General features: G+C 44.2%; 1 protein-coding gene across 2 annotated transcripts in view; it reads left to right on the top strand.

Moving 5' to 3' along the window:
• Window positions 1–17,500, top strand: part of dock10 (dedicator of cytokinesis 10) — a 119,219-nt gene that overhangs the window by 86,337 nt on the left and 15,382 nt on the right. The window contains exons 39-48 of one of the 2 annotated variants that reach the window (XM_079514803.1): window positions 3,919–4,031; window positions 5,897–6,012; window positions 7,836–7,973; window positions 9,825–10,007; window positions 10,509–10,619; window positions 11,009–11,224; window positions 12,762–12,819; window positions 14,208–14,309; window positions 16,218–16,324; window positions 16,983–17,105. In XM_079514803.1, the coding sequence (XP_079370929.1) occupies window positions 3,919–4,031; window positions 5,897–6,012; window positions 7,836–7,973; window positions 9,825–10,007; window positions 10,509–10,619; window positions 11,009–11,224; window positions 12,762–12,819; window positions 14,208–14,309; window positions 16,218–16,324; window positions 16,983–17,105 (1,267 nt within the window). The remainder of the gene's footprint in view (window positions 1–3,918; window positions 4,032–5,896; window positions 6,013–7,835; window positions 7,974–9,824; window positions 10,008–10,508; window positions 10,620–11,008; window positions 11,225–12,761; window positions 12,820–14,207; window positions 14,310–16,217; window positions 16,325–16,982; window positions 17,106–17,500) is intronic. The other variant, XM_079514804.1, reaches the window with a different exon arrangement.

Here is a 17,500-nt window from a genome sequence, read left to right as displayed (position 1 = left end):
GGTTGTTCAGTTTGACCCACCAGTTTTGGAGATATGGCTTATAGAGTAATGTCTTGCAGAAAACAGCGAGTTGAGAAAACAGGCTTGAAAGGTTCACTTTTGTGGTCTCTAACATTACACCTAGCTACATGTTTGGGCATTTATTTCATATTTACAGCTCTGACACTTATTTCAGACATGCTCTAGTATGTGAAGAGTCTGCCTGTGCTACTAACTCATTTTTGAAGAAAAGAAAATCTCCTATGGTGAAAAGCTGGAATTTGCGCGATGGCAGTCTCTCAGTCAAATCTGGTCACATTTGTTTCCATTTGTACACTCTCAGAGTTACAGACCCACTCAAAGACACTTTGAGACCCACTGGTGTTGTGGTGTATAGCAGAGTGCTTCCAGGGAGCCAACATGCACAACACCCTGACTGACTCTGTTTGACCAGAATGGAACAGAGCCTTCATTAGTATCAGCAGTAACACCAGGACGTCAAGGACTGTCTAAAGAGGACGAGACGCGAAGGCCGTACGGGCGACGCCATGTTGCTCCATGTTGTACATGCTGTTGTACATGTTGTACATGCCCAAATTTGGGCATGTACAACTTCCTGGTCTCAACTGCGCATGTTTCTTTCCTTCCATGGAGCACCATGGAGCAACATGGCGTCGCCCGTACGGTCTTCGCGTCTCGTCCTCTTTAGACAGTCTTGCAGGACGTAGGGAAGTGGCCCAAGTTCTTTCCAAAATGACGTGTGTGCATAATAGCCCATTGTACACAGCTTGTCTTCTGTGTATTTCTCCTGCATTCATGGTTTTGCATCAATCATTGGGTATTAGAATTTCCCACGAAACGACAGGTGAAATTCGATATTCGAATATATAAACCGAACACCCTCGGGGGAGACTAACTTTAACATTCCCAAAGGATAGAGTTTGTTTGATGAGGGGTTTGAAACAGGGTCTCCCCATCTCCAGGGTCTCCCCATCAGGGTCTCCCCACCTCCAGGGTCTCCCCATCTCCAGGGTCTCCCCATCTCCAGGGTCTCCCCATCTCCAGGGTCTCCCCATCTCCAGGGTCTCCCCATCTCCAGGGTCTCCCCATCTCCAGCGTTCAGTTGGGTTGCCTATTTCATCCAATCAGGGGAGAGAACCCATCCATCAGCTTAAATTATTAGCATTCCACTATTATTTATTTGTTTTGTCTCATAACTTCCAATTTGCCTTGTATATCTTATAGCATTATATATCTTATTATATCATGTATGATGTCTCACTCCTGATTTGATGAAATTAGTGTCAAAGAGACCTGGGTTACTGAACAAACACTCTTAATAAAACATTACTATGGGAATATAGAGCTATTTAACCCATTTAGGCCTGACGTCGAAATTTAAACCGTTTTCTGAAAACCCTGGCAGTATTATGCGTGTCTTAAGTACCAGGTCTTATGACTTAACTTAAGACCTGGAGGCGTGGTCAATGTTGTTTGGCCACTCAGAATAGCCAAATGGCATTGACCACGCCTCCAGGTCTTAAGTTAAGTAATAAGACATGGTACTTAAGACACGCATAATACTGTATGTTTCTATGTCAGAGGTGCTCAATATTTCATGTCAAGCACCCCAAACATTATATGTAATTCGCCTCCGACCCCCATCTGAAAATATGTTGTTCCAGGAACCCCCACAGAAGCAAAGATTTGAGTTAAAAACCTTCGCTCGTTAAAGAATAGCGCCACATTTTCACGATGTTTCAAAAATAGCAGGTCTACAAGCTCATATTGCGCCACCGAGTGGCGCACTATGAGCTTGTAGATCTGCTATTTTTCAATTGCTAAAGTTTAACATAATGCTTTAAAACACCAAAAGGGGTTCCCGCCCAAAATGGCTTAACACGCAATCTAACAAAAACAATATCACGTACAGTACCTTTAACCACTTAAAACACGCACGCACGCACGCACGCACGCACGCACGGTCGCACGCACGCACGCAAGCACGCACGCACGCACGCATGCACGCATGCACGCACACACACACGCACACACAGAGTAACCTGGGCAATGTGACTGCTTGGCTTTACTGTACATAAACAAACTCTCATTATCGTGTGTATATATTATCCATCATTAATGTGCCCCCATAGTGACTGTATCCATGCACTCTACTGTAATTCTTCTCCCAGCATGCCCCTCTCTCTGTATCGTAGTAGCACTGTTTGTGGTTGACTCGTCTTTGTCATTCTCCCCTGTGCTCACGGAGCCCCCCCTCGATAACACACAGAACAGATCCCTGTGGCCCCTGTGCTCACGGAGCCCCCTCGATAACACACAGAACAGATCCCTGTGGCCCCTGTGCTCACTGAGCCCCCCCTCGATAACACACAGAACAGATCCCTGTGGCCCCTGTGCTCACGGAGCCCCCTCGATAACACACAGAACAGATCCCTGTGGCCCCTGTGCTCACTGAGCCCCCCCTCGATAACACACAGAACAGATCCCTGTGGCCCCTGTGCTCACTGAGCCCCCCCTCGATAACACACAGAACAGATCCCTGTGGCCCCTGTGCTCACTGAGCCCCCCCCTCGATAACACACAGAACAGATCCCTGTGGCCCCTGTGCTCACTGAGCCCCCCCTCGATAACACACAGAACAGATCCCTGTGGCCCCTGTGCTCACGGAGCCCCCTCGATAACACACAGAACAGATCCCTGTGGCCCCTATGCGCACGGAGCCCCCCCTCGATAACACACAGAACAGATCCCTGTGGCCCCTGTGCTCACGGAGCCCCCTCGATAACACACAGAACAGATCCCTGTGGCCCCTATGCTCACGGAGCCCCCTCGATAACACACAGAACAGATCCCTGTGGCCCCTGTGCTCACGGAGCCCCCTCGATAACACACAGAACAGATCTCTGTGGCCCCTGTGCTCACGGAGCCCCCCCTCGATAACACACAGAACAGATCCCTGTGGCCCCTATGCTCACGGAGCCCCCTCGATAACACACAGAACAGATCCCTGTGGCCCCTGTGCTCACTGAGCCCCCCCTCGATAACACACAGAACAGATCCCTGTGGCCCCTGTGCTCACGGAGCCCCCTCGATAACACACAGAACAGATCCCTGTGGCCCCTGTGCTCACGGAGCCCCCTCGATAACACACAGAACAGATCCCTGTGGCCCCTGTGCTCACGGAGCCCCCTCAATAACACACAGAACAGATCCCTGTGGCCCCTGTGCTCACGGAGCCCCCCTCGATAACACACAGAACAGATCCCTGTGGCCCCTGTGCTCACGGAGCCCCCCCTCGATAACACACAGAACAGATCCCTGTGGCCTCTGTGTCATACATGCAGAGTTGCAGACCAGTTGGTTGTTCAGCGTTTTCATTTCAAGGAGCCCCAGTTTGGTGTCAATGAGAGAGTTGGTACCAACTACTGGTACCAACTACTCTGTTACAAGTTTTCAAATAAATGTAGCGGAGTAAAAATACACTTTTTGCCTCTGAGATGTAGTGGAGTAGAAGTAAAAGTACTGAAAATTGGAAATACTCCAGAAAGGAAAAAATACCTCAAAACTGTACTTAAGTAAATGTACTTACTTTACGGTACACCATTGCCTGTAAGGGTCCATTGGGTTCCATCTGTACACTCTCAGAGTTACGGAGCGGTGGTACGGGTCCACATGAATGAATCATTGATCTGGGGACCCCCTGGAACCTCTGGGGGGTCCTTGAGAACCACTGATTTAGAACAGCTTTAATCGCTTAAAAATACCTTTAAATGAACTCAAACCGTGCGTGCAATCTGTTCAGATTTAAGAAATGGTCATTTTTAACCTAGTGTTCCTTTTTGCATTCACTGTTTAGTTAAAAACAGACAGTCATTATTAATGGTGTACAAATGACCCATGAACCGCTGGTCCCCCCAGGATGACATCATCAGGAGGGGACGGCCACCGCCACGCCCGCTCCCAGACCATGCCCATCATCAGGGCGAAGAACGCCCTGGCCAACCCCAAGCTGCTGCAGATGATGGAGACAGGTACGCACACACGCACGCACGCACACACACACACACACACACACACACACACGTTTGTATTATTGTGAAGCCATCAAAAGATGACGGAAATGGTCCTCTCAATATCTATCTCTCAAATTGCACTATAATTGTGATGATATTTACCCTCACAAGAAGTGATACAAGTATACACACACACATGTACTGTAGGTGTGTAAGAAACTTACAATAATGAAAAGACATAAACATAACATTAACATGCAATTGTCTTTATTCAGACCATCTTGCCAGCAAGGTGCTACCCATAGATATCAAAAAATTGATGCCTCATTGGCTGCTGCAGTTTGTTGGAGCACATGCTTGTTGAATATCAACAACGGCCCATGCGTACCACCTGTTTTGAATTTGCACATAGTGCAGCAGGCAGCAGGAGGTTGCTTTACTGATAACAAGCGCTTCCATACTCTGATACTTAGAAAATAATCATCTGCAAGGAATGTCTTGACAGGAAGTAGCTCATAACATGTCTACGGTGGATTTTTATGAAACAAACACTTTCAATACAGATTGAAAGAGGATAATTCAAGCTTTCCCTACAGCTGCAATGTTGGTGAGTTTGCCGTTGTTTAATATAATTAGAGAGGACTTTTCTGTTTGAATGAATGGGCTGTCTATGGGAAGTAGCACCTAGGTCTGAATAAAGACAATAGACAAAAACATATGGCTGATCACAACAAACAAACTTGACATGAATAGATAAGTGTGACACTAGGGGGCAGCACAACAATGTATTCACTCACTTCAGTCCATCAAGCATATCATATCAAACAATAATCAAGTATTTCTACATTGCAGTATTGATAATTTTACTTAAAGGAACTACAACATGCATTTTAGAACTGTTTTTAATATTTAATATCATATTGTTTATGTCCCTCAAACATATTTCTAATGGTTTGAGCCTAAATCACCACTCCGATATAACCAGTCCATGTCATTTCTGTCTGGCTTCTAAAGCAGTTGGCCTGCTGTGAGACCACTGTACATAAACACCCAAATATGATGAGACATTGAAAATAAAAACAACAAAAAAAAGAAAGAAAATCACACCCGTGTGAAGTGAGGGGCGTTAATATATTACAGTCTAACTCATGTTGCTATGATTAGGTGATGTAATGGTGATGTAAAACAAGCACAGACAAAACAAACATTAAACTATCTTTATTGTTAATGGCATTTAATGTTGTGTTAGCGACTAAACAAACATTAAACTCATCTGTCCATTGTCAATGGTGTTTTTAATGTTTGTTTAACTAAAAACAAACATTAAAACTGTATATAGGAGGCTCCCCTCAAAAATGGGTATTTTTGGCGAAAGATCCTTTCTGTGTGGAGTTTGCATGTTCTCCCCGTGTCCCCTAGGGTAGGTACTCTCACAATAAACATGCAGTAATCCTGGTCTCTAAACTGCCTCCCCCTGGCCAGCCGGGGCGCCTGATGGAGGGGAAAGGAACTGGTTGGAATAACGTGTTCCTTCCACGCGCTACGTCCAACCAGGGAAACTCCCCCCTGTCAGGTGTAAAGGAGCAACTTGGACACTCAGGCATGAAGGAAGCATGAGTTCAAGTCCGTTGCTCTCCCCATGTCCCCCATATATGGGGACTAGGTTGGTGGAGGGTGTGTAGACCCCAGGATCACATTAGATAATTGACACAGGGGTGACAAATGGGTTACAAAATCATGGGATAAAAAATATTTTAAAAAAGGGTATTTTTTACGTGTATGTTTTAAGACACAGGAAAAAAAGGGAAAAGTTGAATGTCATGTTATAGGACCTTTAAGTAAAACAATGCGACTACAGTACCTTCTTCCACCACTGTGTGCAGACGGCCAGGTCCCAGAGGGAGACACGCTGAGTCCCACAGACATCGAGGCCAACCTGTCCACAGAGGTGTCCCTCACCGTCCTGGATGTCCTGGGACTGTTCGTCCAACATCACAAGGTCTGACCCATGTCTTCTGAAACTACTACTGATATGATATATTACTTTATTGTCAGTTCGCACTGAAATTCGTTTTGCGACCCAGCGGCCTTGTATGCAACACATATACACATTGACATAACACAGGACAAAAATAGAAATATAATACAGTTACATACATAGAGAACATAAGGGCAGAGAGCAATGTCCACAGTTCAGTCTAGTCCTGGCCAAAATCCTGATTAAGCCTCAGAGTTGATTGATGGACAAAAGACCTCTTCAGTCTGACCTTATTGTATGCTGGAACTAGCCTGGCTAATAAGCCAGACTCAAATCACACTGTCGTGTGGTATTTGAGTCTGGAGATGCTGTGTATGGATCTTGTTTCCCGGGGGGCGGGTTCAAACATTTTCTCTTTGACGCAATTGGTCAGAGCTACTGTCAGTCAAAGGTTTCAAGCATTGAACGTCACTGTACCAAAGCCCGCCCATATTGCATACCGTGTCCCGATTGGCCACACCAGTTCTCTGGTGTAGGAAATGGGCGTTCAATTGAGCCTCTCCAGACCGTAATCCGCCGGCAGGCAATCTTTTTTTGCCAACGGCTGATTCGGTCTGGCTTATTAGCCAGGCTATGCTGGAACACCATATCTCCTTCCTGATTTCATTCATACATCCATACAATATGTATCCATTAAAGGGGGGGTAATATATATATTTGAGAGTGATGGTTCAGTAACAGGGTTCTCTCGCTGTCTCTCCAGCTCTTTAGTAAACAAAAAAATCACACCCGTGTGAACTGAGTGGTGTAAGGTTTTATATAGCATGATCAGCTGTGGTCTGACGTAATGTCTGACGTAATGAAATAAGGTAAGGTATTATGTAGCCTGATCAGCTCTGATCTGACGTAATGAAATCACACCTGGATGTGATTTCACAACTGGCTTTTTTTGCGCAGAGAAAATGACCACGGTTGCTACGGTCATCCAGTTCACCCGGGTGTGATTTAATTACGTCAGAAATTATTTTGAACATAGCAACCATGGTCATTTTTTTATGCACACAAAAGCCAGTTGTAGGAGTGGTTTACACCACTCAAAAATAGATTTTCAGGCCAGGAAAACCATTTTGATCATAAAGAGAGCACCCCCAAAAATATATATTTTTCAGCTTAAATTTTTATAGTGTTCAACTTTCAAATTTGTCTTCTATTTTCTGCTTCATCAGCTTCCAGTTCTTCACTTGTTTATCCTGTATGATTTTATTTGGGGAGAACCCCATATTTAGAACAAACATTTTATATATTCTGTTTACTAAAAGAGCTACTGAGCACTCTATAGCAATGATATATCAGAAGATATTTGACACTTATTTGAATACTTTATTTTAGAGGAAACCTATTTAATACACAATATACATACCTGTATTCATGTTCTGCTGTTCACTTATACCGTAACTATGTTTGAGTACAGTGATACTCCAGTGCCACCTGGTGGCAATGGAGTAACACTGCATCACAGCATACAATAATAGTATCCTTCATAGTAGCCTTCAGCTGTTTTTGGGCGGGAACCCCTTTTGGTGTTAGCATTATGTTATGCTTTAGCTATTGAAAAAATAGCAGATCTACAAGCTCATAGTGCGCCACCGAGTGGCGCGCTACGAGCTTGTAGGTCTGCTATTTTTGAAAAATCGAAGAACCACTGACATAGAAACATAGATTTTTCAGAAAACTGTCAGGATGTAGAAGACATTTTTAGAATCTGATCTCAGGTCAAAATGGGTTAACCAAATGGACCTCAAATTGTGTTGTGTGTTGATTGTCTTCTTCTTCCTGGCCCTCAGAAGCAGATGCTGATGGACGACGGTCACAACGTGCTGATGAAGAAGGTGCTGGACACGTACCTTCTCTTCTTCCAGATCAACCAGTCCACCGCCACGCTGCGACACGTGTTCGCTGCACTCAGGCTCTTTGTACAAAAGGTAGTGACATCATCATGCATTTCCTTTGAGAAATGTGGATAGTCTGATGTTTTTTTTTATATTCATGTTTGATAATAACACACACACACACCCTACTGGTCAAAGCAGGGACTGCAGGCGGGCCTGTGCATTTAGCACGAGTAAACCCTGTGCAGCAGCTGTGGTTTAACATTGAGCGCTCGTTCCGCATTTTGGACACCTACTGTTGGTGTCCAAATCGAGAAAATATGGCGGAAGTAGAGCGTTGTTCCGGGTGCTTCAAAACGCCACTGAGCAACTTCCATTGAAATGAATAGCAGGGGGCGGGGCTGTGGCTCCTGGTCCGCCCTCTATCCTTAATAACTCTATGCATTGATGCCATAGAGTATATAAAGGATAGAGACCGAACTAGCCCCGCCCCCAAGCTATTCATTTCGATGGAGTTGCTCAGTGGCGTTTTGAAGCACCCGGAAGACTGCCGGAAGTACCTCCTCCGGACCTCAAATTTGAGGTCCGGGGTGACGTAGGGAGTGATGGTCCTACGTGTTAAAGCCCAGCTGCACGGGGTTTCCTCGTCATGAATCCACAGGTCCGCCTGCAGTCCTTCGTCATACCACTAGGGCCCAGAGCTTCAACGTTGAATAGCCTCACTGGCCCCTTGGTTATACCGGGTGCTTCAAAATGCCACTGAGCAACTTCCATGTAAATGAATAGCAGGGGGCGGGGCTGTGGCTCTATCCTTAATAACTCTATGCATTGATGCAGACTTTGTCTTATGGCAGGGGTTCCCAAACGGTGGTGCGGGACATGAAAGGGGCAATGGCGGTTTTATGCTGTCATTTAGCGGCACAAACGGCAAAAATCCGGTAAACCACTGTTGTAAGGAGATGTGGGAGTATAAAGTATACAGGAGCTGCATGTCTCTCAGTACAGTGACATTCTGTGATTATTTGCCATAATCATATTAAAAAATGTATAATTTTCGGCCAAATACAACAAAGGTGGTGCGTCAGCTAGGTCAGGAGGTAACAGGGGGTGCATGGCCAATAAAGTTTGAGGACCGCTGGCTTAGGGATTTACCCACAGTTCATAGCATTACCAGGGGAATGAGGAAACGTCAGTCATTTTAAGTATGCATGGCGGTTAATGTCAACAAACAGTTACAATTTCTCACCGTTCTGAAAGGGAGATGGAAGGGAGGAGATATAATTACTACATTTAAGGGACACAAGATAAGAAGTGAGCAGTAAATCATCTTCAAAGTGCTGTCCCATTCCCTTTTATGCCATTTGGAGCCAAGCACTTACCATCTGACGTTATTTAAGTCGGGGAGGGATTGAGGGCTTAGGGGCAGACGTTGGAATTGGGCCAATGTATTATGGTACCGTCTGTGCGGCTGTGCTGGTTTGAGTCGAAATAAAGAAAATACTATTCAAAGAAGAATTGTAGCCTATGTTGTTCCCATGGCCAAGATTGGACTGGAGAATGCTGCTACGGTAAAATAAGGGTTACACTAAGGCCTCACTCACACCTTCACATCTAGCATACAACATTGTTGGATGCTAGATGTAAACAAAGGGTTTGTTTACATCTTGCCCCAATGCATTTCCAATGGAAGTCACATGGTTTGACACAACATTTTTGTTGTACGGCTTTCGGCTGTGTTTCGACTGCCAAAATGTTGTGTCAAACCATGTGACTCCCATTGGAAATGAATTGCGAGCTTGCATCAGTAAACAAGTCTCATGCATCAGCTATACATCAATCTGTTGTGCACGTGTGAGTCAGGCCTAACATTGCTAACAAAGCTGCACCACGATTCCAAAGGACGTTCTTCTCATGTCTCCTCTGTGTTTGTGTGGTCCTGGTCAGTTCCCCAGTGCGTTCTTCCAGGGTAAGGCAGACCTGTGTGGCTGTCTGTGCTACGAGATCCTCAAGTGCTGCAACCACCGCTCCAGCTCCACGCAGACCGAAGCCGCCGCCCTGCTCTACTTCTTCATGAGGAAGAACTTTGAGTTCACCAAGGGAAAGTCCATAGTTCGCTCACATCTCCAGGTCAGCTGGATCACACTGTGTGTGTGTGTGTGTGTGTGTGTGTGTGTGTGTGTGTGTGTGTGTGTGTGTGTGTGTGTGTGTGTGTGTGTGTGTGTGTGTGTGTGTGTGTGTGTGTGTGTGTGTGTGTGTGTGTGTGTGTGCGTGCCAACGAGCACAGGGCTCAGACAATAGTTAACCCATTTAGGCCTGACGTCGAAATTTAAAAAATGTCTTCAAAATCCTGACAGTTTTCTGAAATACCTCATGTTTCTGTAACAGTGGTGTTCAATATTTCATATTTCAGGACCCCAAAAATGACATGTAATATGCCAAGGTGGCGCGCTACGAGCTGGTAGGTCTGCTATTTTAGAAAACTCGAAGAACGACTGACATAGAAACATAGCTTTTTCAGAAAACTGTCAGGATGTAGAAGACATTTTTAGAATCTGATCTCAGGTCAAAATGGGTTAAGTAAACACTGAACCATTCTCTGTGTGTTGGATATGACTGTGTGACTTGTAGGTGATCAAGGCAGTGAGTCAGCTGATAGCGGACGCTGGTATTGGAGGCTCACGGTTCCAACAATCCCTGGCCATCATCAACAACTTTGCAAATGGAGACGCACCGCTCAGGGTAAAGCAGCAATGCACTCTCACCATCCGCCCACTGATACCTTCATGTTATAAAAACAGCACACTTCTATAATGCCAAGGACCCCCTAAATTGATTTCCGGCTGTCACCCGTCTCTCCGGTGGTCACCAGACTATACCTGGTTGTCACATATATTCTATTCCTATGAGTCACTATAAATAGAATACCTCAGAACGAAAATACATCGCATGGATGCAACTGGGACGTATCCTCAGTGATGTAGAGTCTACATCACTGAGGATACGTCCCAGTTGCATCCATGCGATGTATTTTCGTTCTTCTTCTGCCATGGTATGTAAAGTATCATCTTCTAAGTAAATGCACTTAGATAATTTCCGTCATGGACTCATTTCCGCCCCGTCCCTTCCAGAACACGCCGTTCCCGGCCGAGGTGAAGGACCTGACCAAGCGGATCAGGACGGTGCTGATGGCCACGGCCCAGATGAAGGAGCACGAGAAGGACCCGGAGATGCTGGTGGACCTGCAGTACAGTCTGGCCAACTCCTACGCCAGCACGCCCGAGCTGCGACGCACCTGGCTGGAGAGCATGGCCAAGGTGCACGTCCGCAACGGAGACCTGTCCGAGGTATACTGCTTCCTTTTCGTTTGTTTGTCGGCTTTCGCATATTTCTTTAGAGAGGGATAGACACAGTAGGCTGACGGAAAATACTGCTTCCTTTTTGTCGGAATGTAGACTGTCTGGAGAGATGGTACGTTGCCATGACGACAGGGTTATACCGATAAGGACTGAACTGCCATAGATAGTATCTATGGCAGTTAGATAGTATCTATGGCAGTTAGATAGTATCTATGGCAGTTAGATGCTGTGCGACCATGTTCCCCTCTGGGGGAGGACTTTCATCTATTTGTTCTGTATGCTGTACTGTTGTGAACCTCATCCGATCTCCCCAATATAGTAATATTATCTAAAATCATACTACTAAAGGAACTGGTTGGAATAACGTGTTCCTTCCACGCGCTACGTCCAACCAGGGAAACTCCCCCTGTCAGGTGTAAAGGAGCAACTTGGACACTCAGGCATGAAGGAAGCATGAGTTCAAGTCCGTTGCCCATATATGGGGACTAGGTTGGCGGAGGGTGTGTAGAGCCCAGGATCACATTAGATAATTATCACAGGGGTGAAAAATGGGTTACAAAATTGTGGGATGAAAAAAAAAATAGATCAAATCATACTACTGGCTGTCTGCTTTATTTTGGTCTCCTGATTTATTGGGTTTATACTAATGGTTTTTAGACGATTTTTAAAGTTAATAGCCTTGCTGCTTTTCAGTGGTCCTTCGATTTAACCTGGTTGATTTCTAACCGACACATGGAATATAAACCTTTCCATCAGTGGCCAAACAGTATTTGCCACACCTCCAGGTCTTAAGTTACGTAAGTCATAAGACCCACAAAATCCAAGCAGTGTATCATAACCATCACATGCCTAATACTGGGGGAACAAATGTTCCCCAAAAATCTAACGTTACATTAAAAAGATTCTCCAATCCACAACGCTGTGAGGTCCAACTGTCCAGAACTTTCAGCACAACTTTAGGCATCGGTGAGCTGGTGTTCTGTGCATACTTCTGGCCCCAAAACTGTGGAATGCACTTCCCGTTGCAATCAGAACTGCAGCATCACTCCCAATCTTCCGCCGTAGTCTGAAAACCCACCTTTTCAGACTCCATCATGGCCCATAGCACTTACCCTACCCCCTTAGATAGCACTTTTTAGACTTAGATAGCATTTGAAACAGACTTATAGCATGTCATGTAGACAGCACAATAATTGCATTGTATGTAGTCTAGTCATAGCACTTCATAGTACATATGTATAGCATAGTATAGTATATATGTATAGTTTATATGTATAGTGTCATTATATAGATAGTTACATTCTTAGCTTACGCATGTTTCATGATAAATTAATTTTATATTTGTGATTTATTCCCATGCTTTTTGTTCTTGCCTAATGTAAGTCGCTCTGGATTAAGAGCGTCTGCTAAATGCCTAAATTGTAATTGTATATTGAAATTGTAATTGTATAATGTACCGTGTCAAAGTACAGTATGCTATGAACTTGGACAGTCAGAGATGTGTGTTTGTGTCTCTTTGCTGTAGGCTGCCATGTGTTACATCCACATATCCGCCCTGATAGCCGAGTCCCTGAAGAGAAGAGGTAAATACTACACATTCTGACCAAAGCCTCCATGATGTACAACTGGTGTGTGTGTGTGTGTGTGTGTGTGTGTGTGTGTGTGTGTGTGTGTGTGTGTGTGTGTGTGTGTGTGTGTGTGTGTGTGTGTGTGTGTGTGTGTGTGTGTGTGTGTGTGTGTGTGTGTGTGTGTGTGTGTGTGTGCGCGTGTGCGTGTGCGTGCGTGTGCGCGCGCGCATGTGTGTCCGTGTTGCTGCTGTGGAACATGCAGATCTGTGTAGGCACACCAAACTTCTAATCGTCAGAAAGTCCTGTTGCAGTGGTACCATTCATCCTTTAACTGTCAAAACGTGCAAAGCTACAAGTTTGTTCCTCACCTAATAATAATAATAATCTTTAATAATAATAATCTTTATTTATAGAGCACCTTTCAGACACAAGTGTAGTTCAAAGTGCTTTACATACAAGTAAAAATAAATTCACATACATGCAAAAAATGGAACAGTGCTAATGGCACTATACTGCTGGGTTCGAGGCTGTGTGCATGCTCAGTCCGAAATGTTGGAGAGTTACGTGTTGGGAATGGAAGGAATGTCGTTATCTCCATAGGCCCATGCTTTTTTATTAGTTCTTTCATTACCTTTACAGTGTATAAATAGAGGATGACATACATGATATACGTTTGCCACAGTATGGTACATAATGGTCCTGCATTTGCAATTCTGCCTGCTTTGTGTGTGCATGCGTCACGTACCGTGTAGTCGAGAAGCATGTCTACATCTATCTCTGTGTCTTTGCACGTCGTTCACATCCTTTATGCTTTATTCAACGTGGCTGTATATGTGGCAAAATGTCCAGCAGAGCATGCCTATATAGAGCGTCGCAGTCCCCCCCCCCCCTCGAGAGACCCGGACAAGAAATCCCCGTTCATTTTCCTCATAGACTTTTCAGAAAGTATTTATTTAAAGACGTTTACGTCGCGGACAAACCCAACTCTTGTCGTGACAAAACATGACAATAAACACAATGTTTTGGGCCGAACAAAGAATTAGAAAGTAGAAAAAAACGGCAGGTTACAACACTTTTTTTTGTTGTTTTTCTTCTTTGTAATTATTTGTTTGGTCCAAAATATTGTGTGTGTTGTCATGATTTATCACGATAAGAGTTGGCTTCGTACGACGCTTAAAAGGTCTTTAAATAAATACTTTTTTGAAATGTCTATGGGGAAAATGCATTGGAAACTATTTCCTGGGCCTGGCGTCGTCATGAAAGGGGGCGGGACTGCGACGCTCTATATAGCACAGCTTCTTTGGCTCGCCTGCCGGCCGGTCTTGTCCGAGAGCGAACGCAAACAACGAGGAGACGTAAAAAAACTGTGTCAACAACCCTGCTCCTCCCTTCCCACCAAACAGGCTACTGGAGACCTGACAAGGCCAGGATGTCCCGCGTGGCCCCAGAGGAGAGTCCTGTGTTTAACTGTAGCTCCTTACTAACTACCCCCCGAGACCAAGACAGTGAGTGTGCCCGCCGGCCGGGGGCCAAGCCGGGGGGGAGGGGGGTTGGGAACTTGGGATGGGGGTTTTGAAGACAAACGGAGGTGGTGACGACAAGCCGTGCGGGGTTGGCGAGTCTGGCGGCAGACCTCGTAGGCTTTTGGGGGCCATCGGGGCCGTCGGAGCAAAGTGTGAACCTCTTTCAATGAATAGATTCAGTGTCGCCGTCGACGTTCTTTAGTCGAGTGCACACAGTAAGATGGAGCGACGACCACTGCCCGTGTCTTTGATATTTTACACCTTGAATGCTGTTGTTTGTCTTTCGATGTTTCACTATTTCTATTTCTATTCGTCACTTGATGATATGGGTCTCTGTGTCACTGGGTATATGTGGAGCACAATCATGTTAAAGTAGGTGTAATTGTAATGTTTTTGTTAAAAGTTTAAAAGCTCTATATTTTGATTTAGTAATTTATTGCTGTTAGAGTGTTGTTCAGTAACGGGCATCTCCAACTTTTTACTGTGTGGAAGAGTTTCAGTTCGGGATGACAATTATCTCTGAACTCTACAAAGATCATTTGTTTCACCACCTCCAATTTCACTTTTTTATCCTGTATCCAGTATGTGTTCTCCTTCCTGATTGGATAACATTGGTACAATATTACGTATTCCGACCCTAAAGAGCTGGAAATATGGGAAGACACCTGTTATTGAACAAACAATATAGCCATAGCCAATATAGCTATGATCGGAATATTGAGCTATTCCATTCTTCCGCAAAAATATTTTTTCTTACACCACCTTTAAGGTTATGTTTGAGCTTGTGTAAGATATGGGACACTATGAATGTTCTCGTACAAGGACAATCATTGTGCAATATTGTTTTAAGCATGTGGAGCATGGTTGCAGTTCATGAGTGCAATTGTTTACAAGTTGAAATGAATAATACTTTTGGTATTATTACTATTTTAATGCCATTAAATGGGCATGAAACCCTTGTCTGATGTTGTAGTTTGTTCTCCAGTTCAGGTTAAAAAAATATAGCAGGGTAAAACATGGCAGGCTGTAAAAGACTGTCCTGACTACAGTACACTAGGGCATTCACTTCTAGTCATTTTTACTAGTTGACTAGTTGCCTAGTTTACTAGTCGACTAGTTGTTTAACCACCTATTATGTAAAAAAGAAATAAATATTTGTACATTTAAAAACTGTACATTGGTGACTATAACTATAATCTACCGGATCTTGAGGCATACAAAAAAAAAAAAAAGACTAGTCGACTAGTCGACTAGTAAACTAGTCGACTAGTTGCTTAATGCCCTACAGTACACCGTGATGTCATCAACACAGTTGCAGCTAATCAAATTAATAAATGGGTGTTTCAGCAGTTGCCTTTTAATTAAATAAAGGCTATTCCTCCTTTTAACCTTCCTTTTGAGTGCCCGGATTGTCTCTTTTTTTCCCTAAGTAATGGGTGTGTTAGATTTAGGTTGATACTGTCTACTCTACTGTCACATTGGTATACTGTGGCTCTCTAGGCACATCTAAATCTCACATACCCAATATTAATTTGAGTAGCCTCAGCTGTGTTGCTTAGTAGCCTGTATGATTTTTAGCCGGCTGTAGTTTATTTTTACACAAACTACAAAATCAGCCTATAGGGTTTCATACATCTTTAACAATAGCAAACGTCACTTAAATGCTATAATATACGTTGTTGTACATGGATATATAGCGGAAATAGCCAATATACGTACAAGCTTACAATGCATTGTGATTTGCGACATATTGGGGAACTTGTAGATCAGCCATTTCGGCTGAGTGTTTTCCTATTTTCACGCTATTTATTGTCTATTGTCTATTGGACGCTAGGGTTCATAAGGTTAAAGGTCATGTGTGACAGGGTCATTTTCTTGTCTGTACCCCAGCATCGTTCTCCATGGGCTGGGCTGCCTTCATGTGCATAAGTCCCAACGTCAAGGAGGAGGGGGCCATGAAAGAGGACACTGGGACGCAAGACACGCCCTATACGGAGGTAAAAAAACACTGATCCATACCAAACATATAGGCTGCCGTGAATTGTAATATGAAATACTATGTTGCTTTTAAACTGTACACCCAACATCTATCCTATAGCAAGGTAATGGGAGATGAGATGAGGCGGTCACATGGCACATTTATTAAGAGAAATCCTAAATGTAACCTAGCGTAATCGTGCATGTGCTAAAAATGCCTTATAAAACCTAAAATGTTTTCTGAAAAGCTTTTTTAATTAACTTAACTTTTTGAATAAAAAAATTGAAGCAACAGCTAATATACCGGTAATTACAAAAAAGGTGTTCCCATGTTGGAAGGTATAACAACGAAAAGGGGTTCCAGGTTTAACATTCAGTAGATTTTCTGTGGTCTGCGGTTTTCTGGCTCAAACAAGTGCTCTGATGTTCCTGCTGTTTGTGATGTAAGAGCCAGCAAATCCCATATATGTCAATGGGATTTACCAGCAGATGTCACTGTTTTCACTGTTTTTGAATGTTTCAAAGTTCAGGTTTTTTGGGTGTAGGCCTAATTGAGGTCATAAAACCTAAAAGAAAAAAAAAAGAAAATGAATGTCACTACACCTTTAACGTGCATGCTGTCTGTCTTATGAATGTCACTACACCTTTAACGTGCATGCTGTCTGTCTGTGTGCCCAGGACACCCTGGTGGAGCAGCTGGAACTGTGCGTGGACTACCTGTGGAAGTCAGAGAGACACGAGCTCATCGCCGACATCAACAAACCTGTCATCGCTGTCTTTGAAAAGAGGCGGGATTTCAAGGTGATTAATTCCTCTGTCCCATTTAGTGTATACAGTACATAATGTGTGCATAAATTCATGAATCAACTGAATGGAAAAAGGTCAGCACTCCAAAATAAAAGATGCAGTTTCTGGGCTGAGCACCCACCACTTACCTCGCCTCACCAGGCTTTCCACTACCTCGGAGGAAAGCCTGGTCTCTGTTTCAAAAGTCTGTATGATCCTGTCGGGAGCGGATGATATCGTTACGTCATGTTGTAGTATTGTTTTGTAGTCGACAGGCAGGAACAACGGGGCGGCAACTTCCTTTTCCCTCAAACCGATTTTTCTCAATAAAAGCTCTCGTAGCCTGTAGCTTTTATTGTGAAAAATCGGTTTGAGGGAAAAGGAAGTTGCCGCCTGTTGTTCCTGCCTGT

The sequence above is a fragment of the Electrona antarctica genome (genome assembly GCF_951216825.1).
Source record: "Electrona antarctica genome assembly, chromosome: 11".
Lineage (NCBI taxonomy): Eukaryota > Metazoa > Chordata > Actinopteri > Myctophiformes > Myctophidae > Electrona > Electrona antarctica.
The sequence above is the reverse complement of the archived record's forward strand: the minus strand, read 5'-3'. Positions and strand labels throughout refer to the sequence as shown.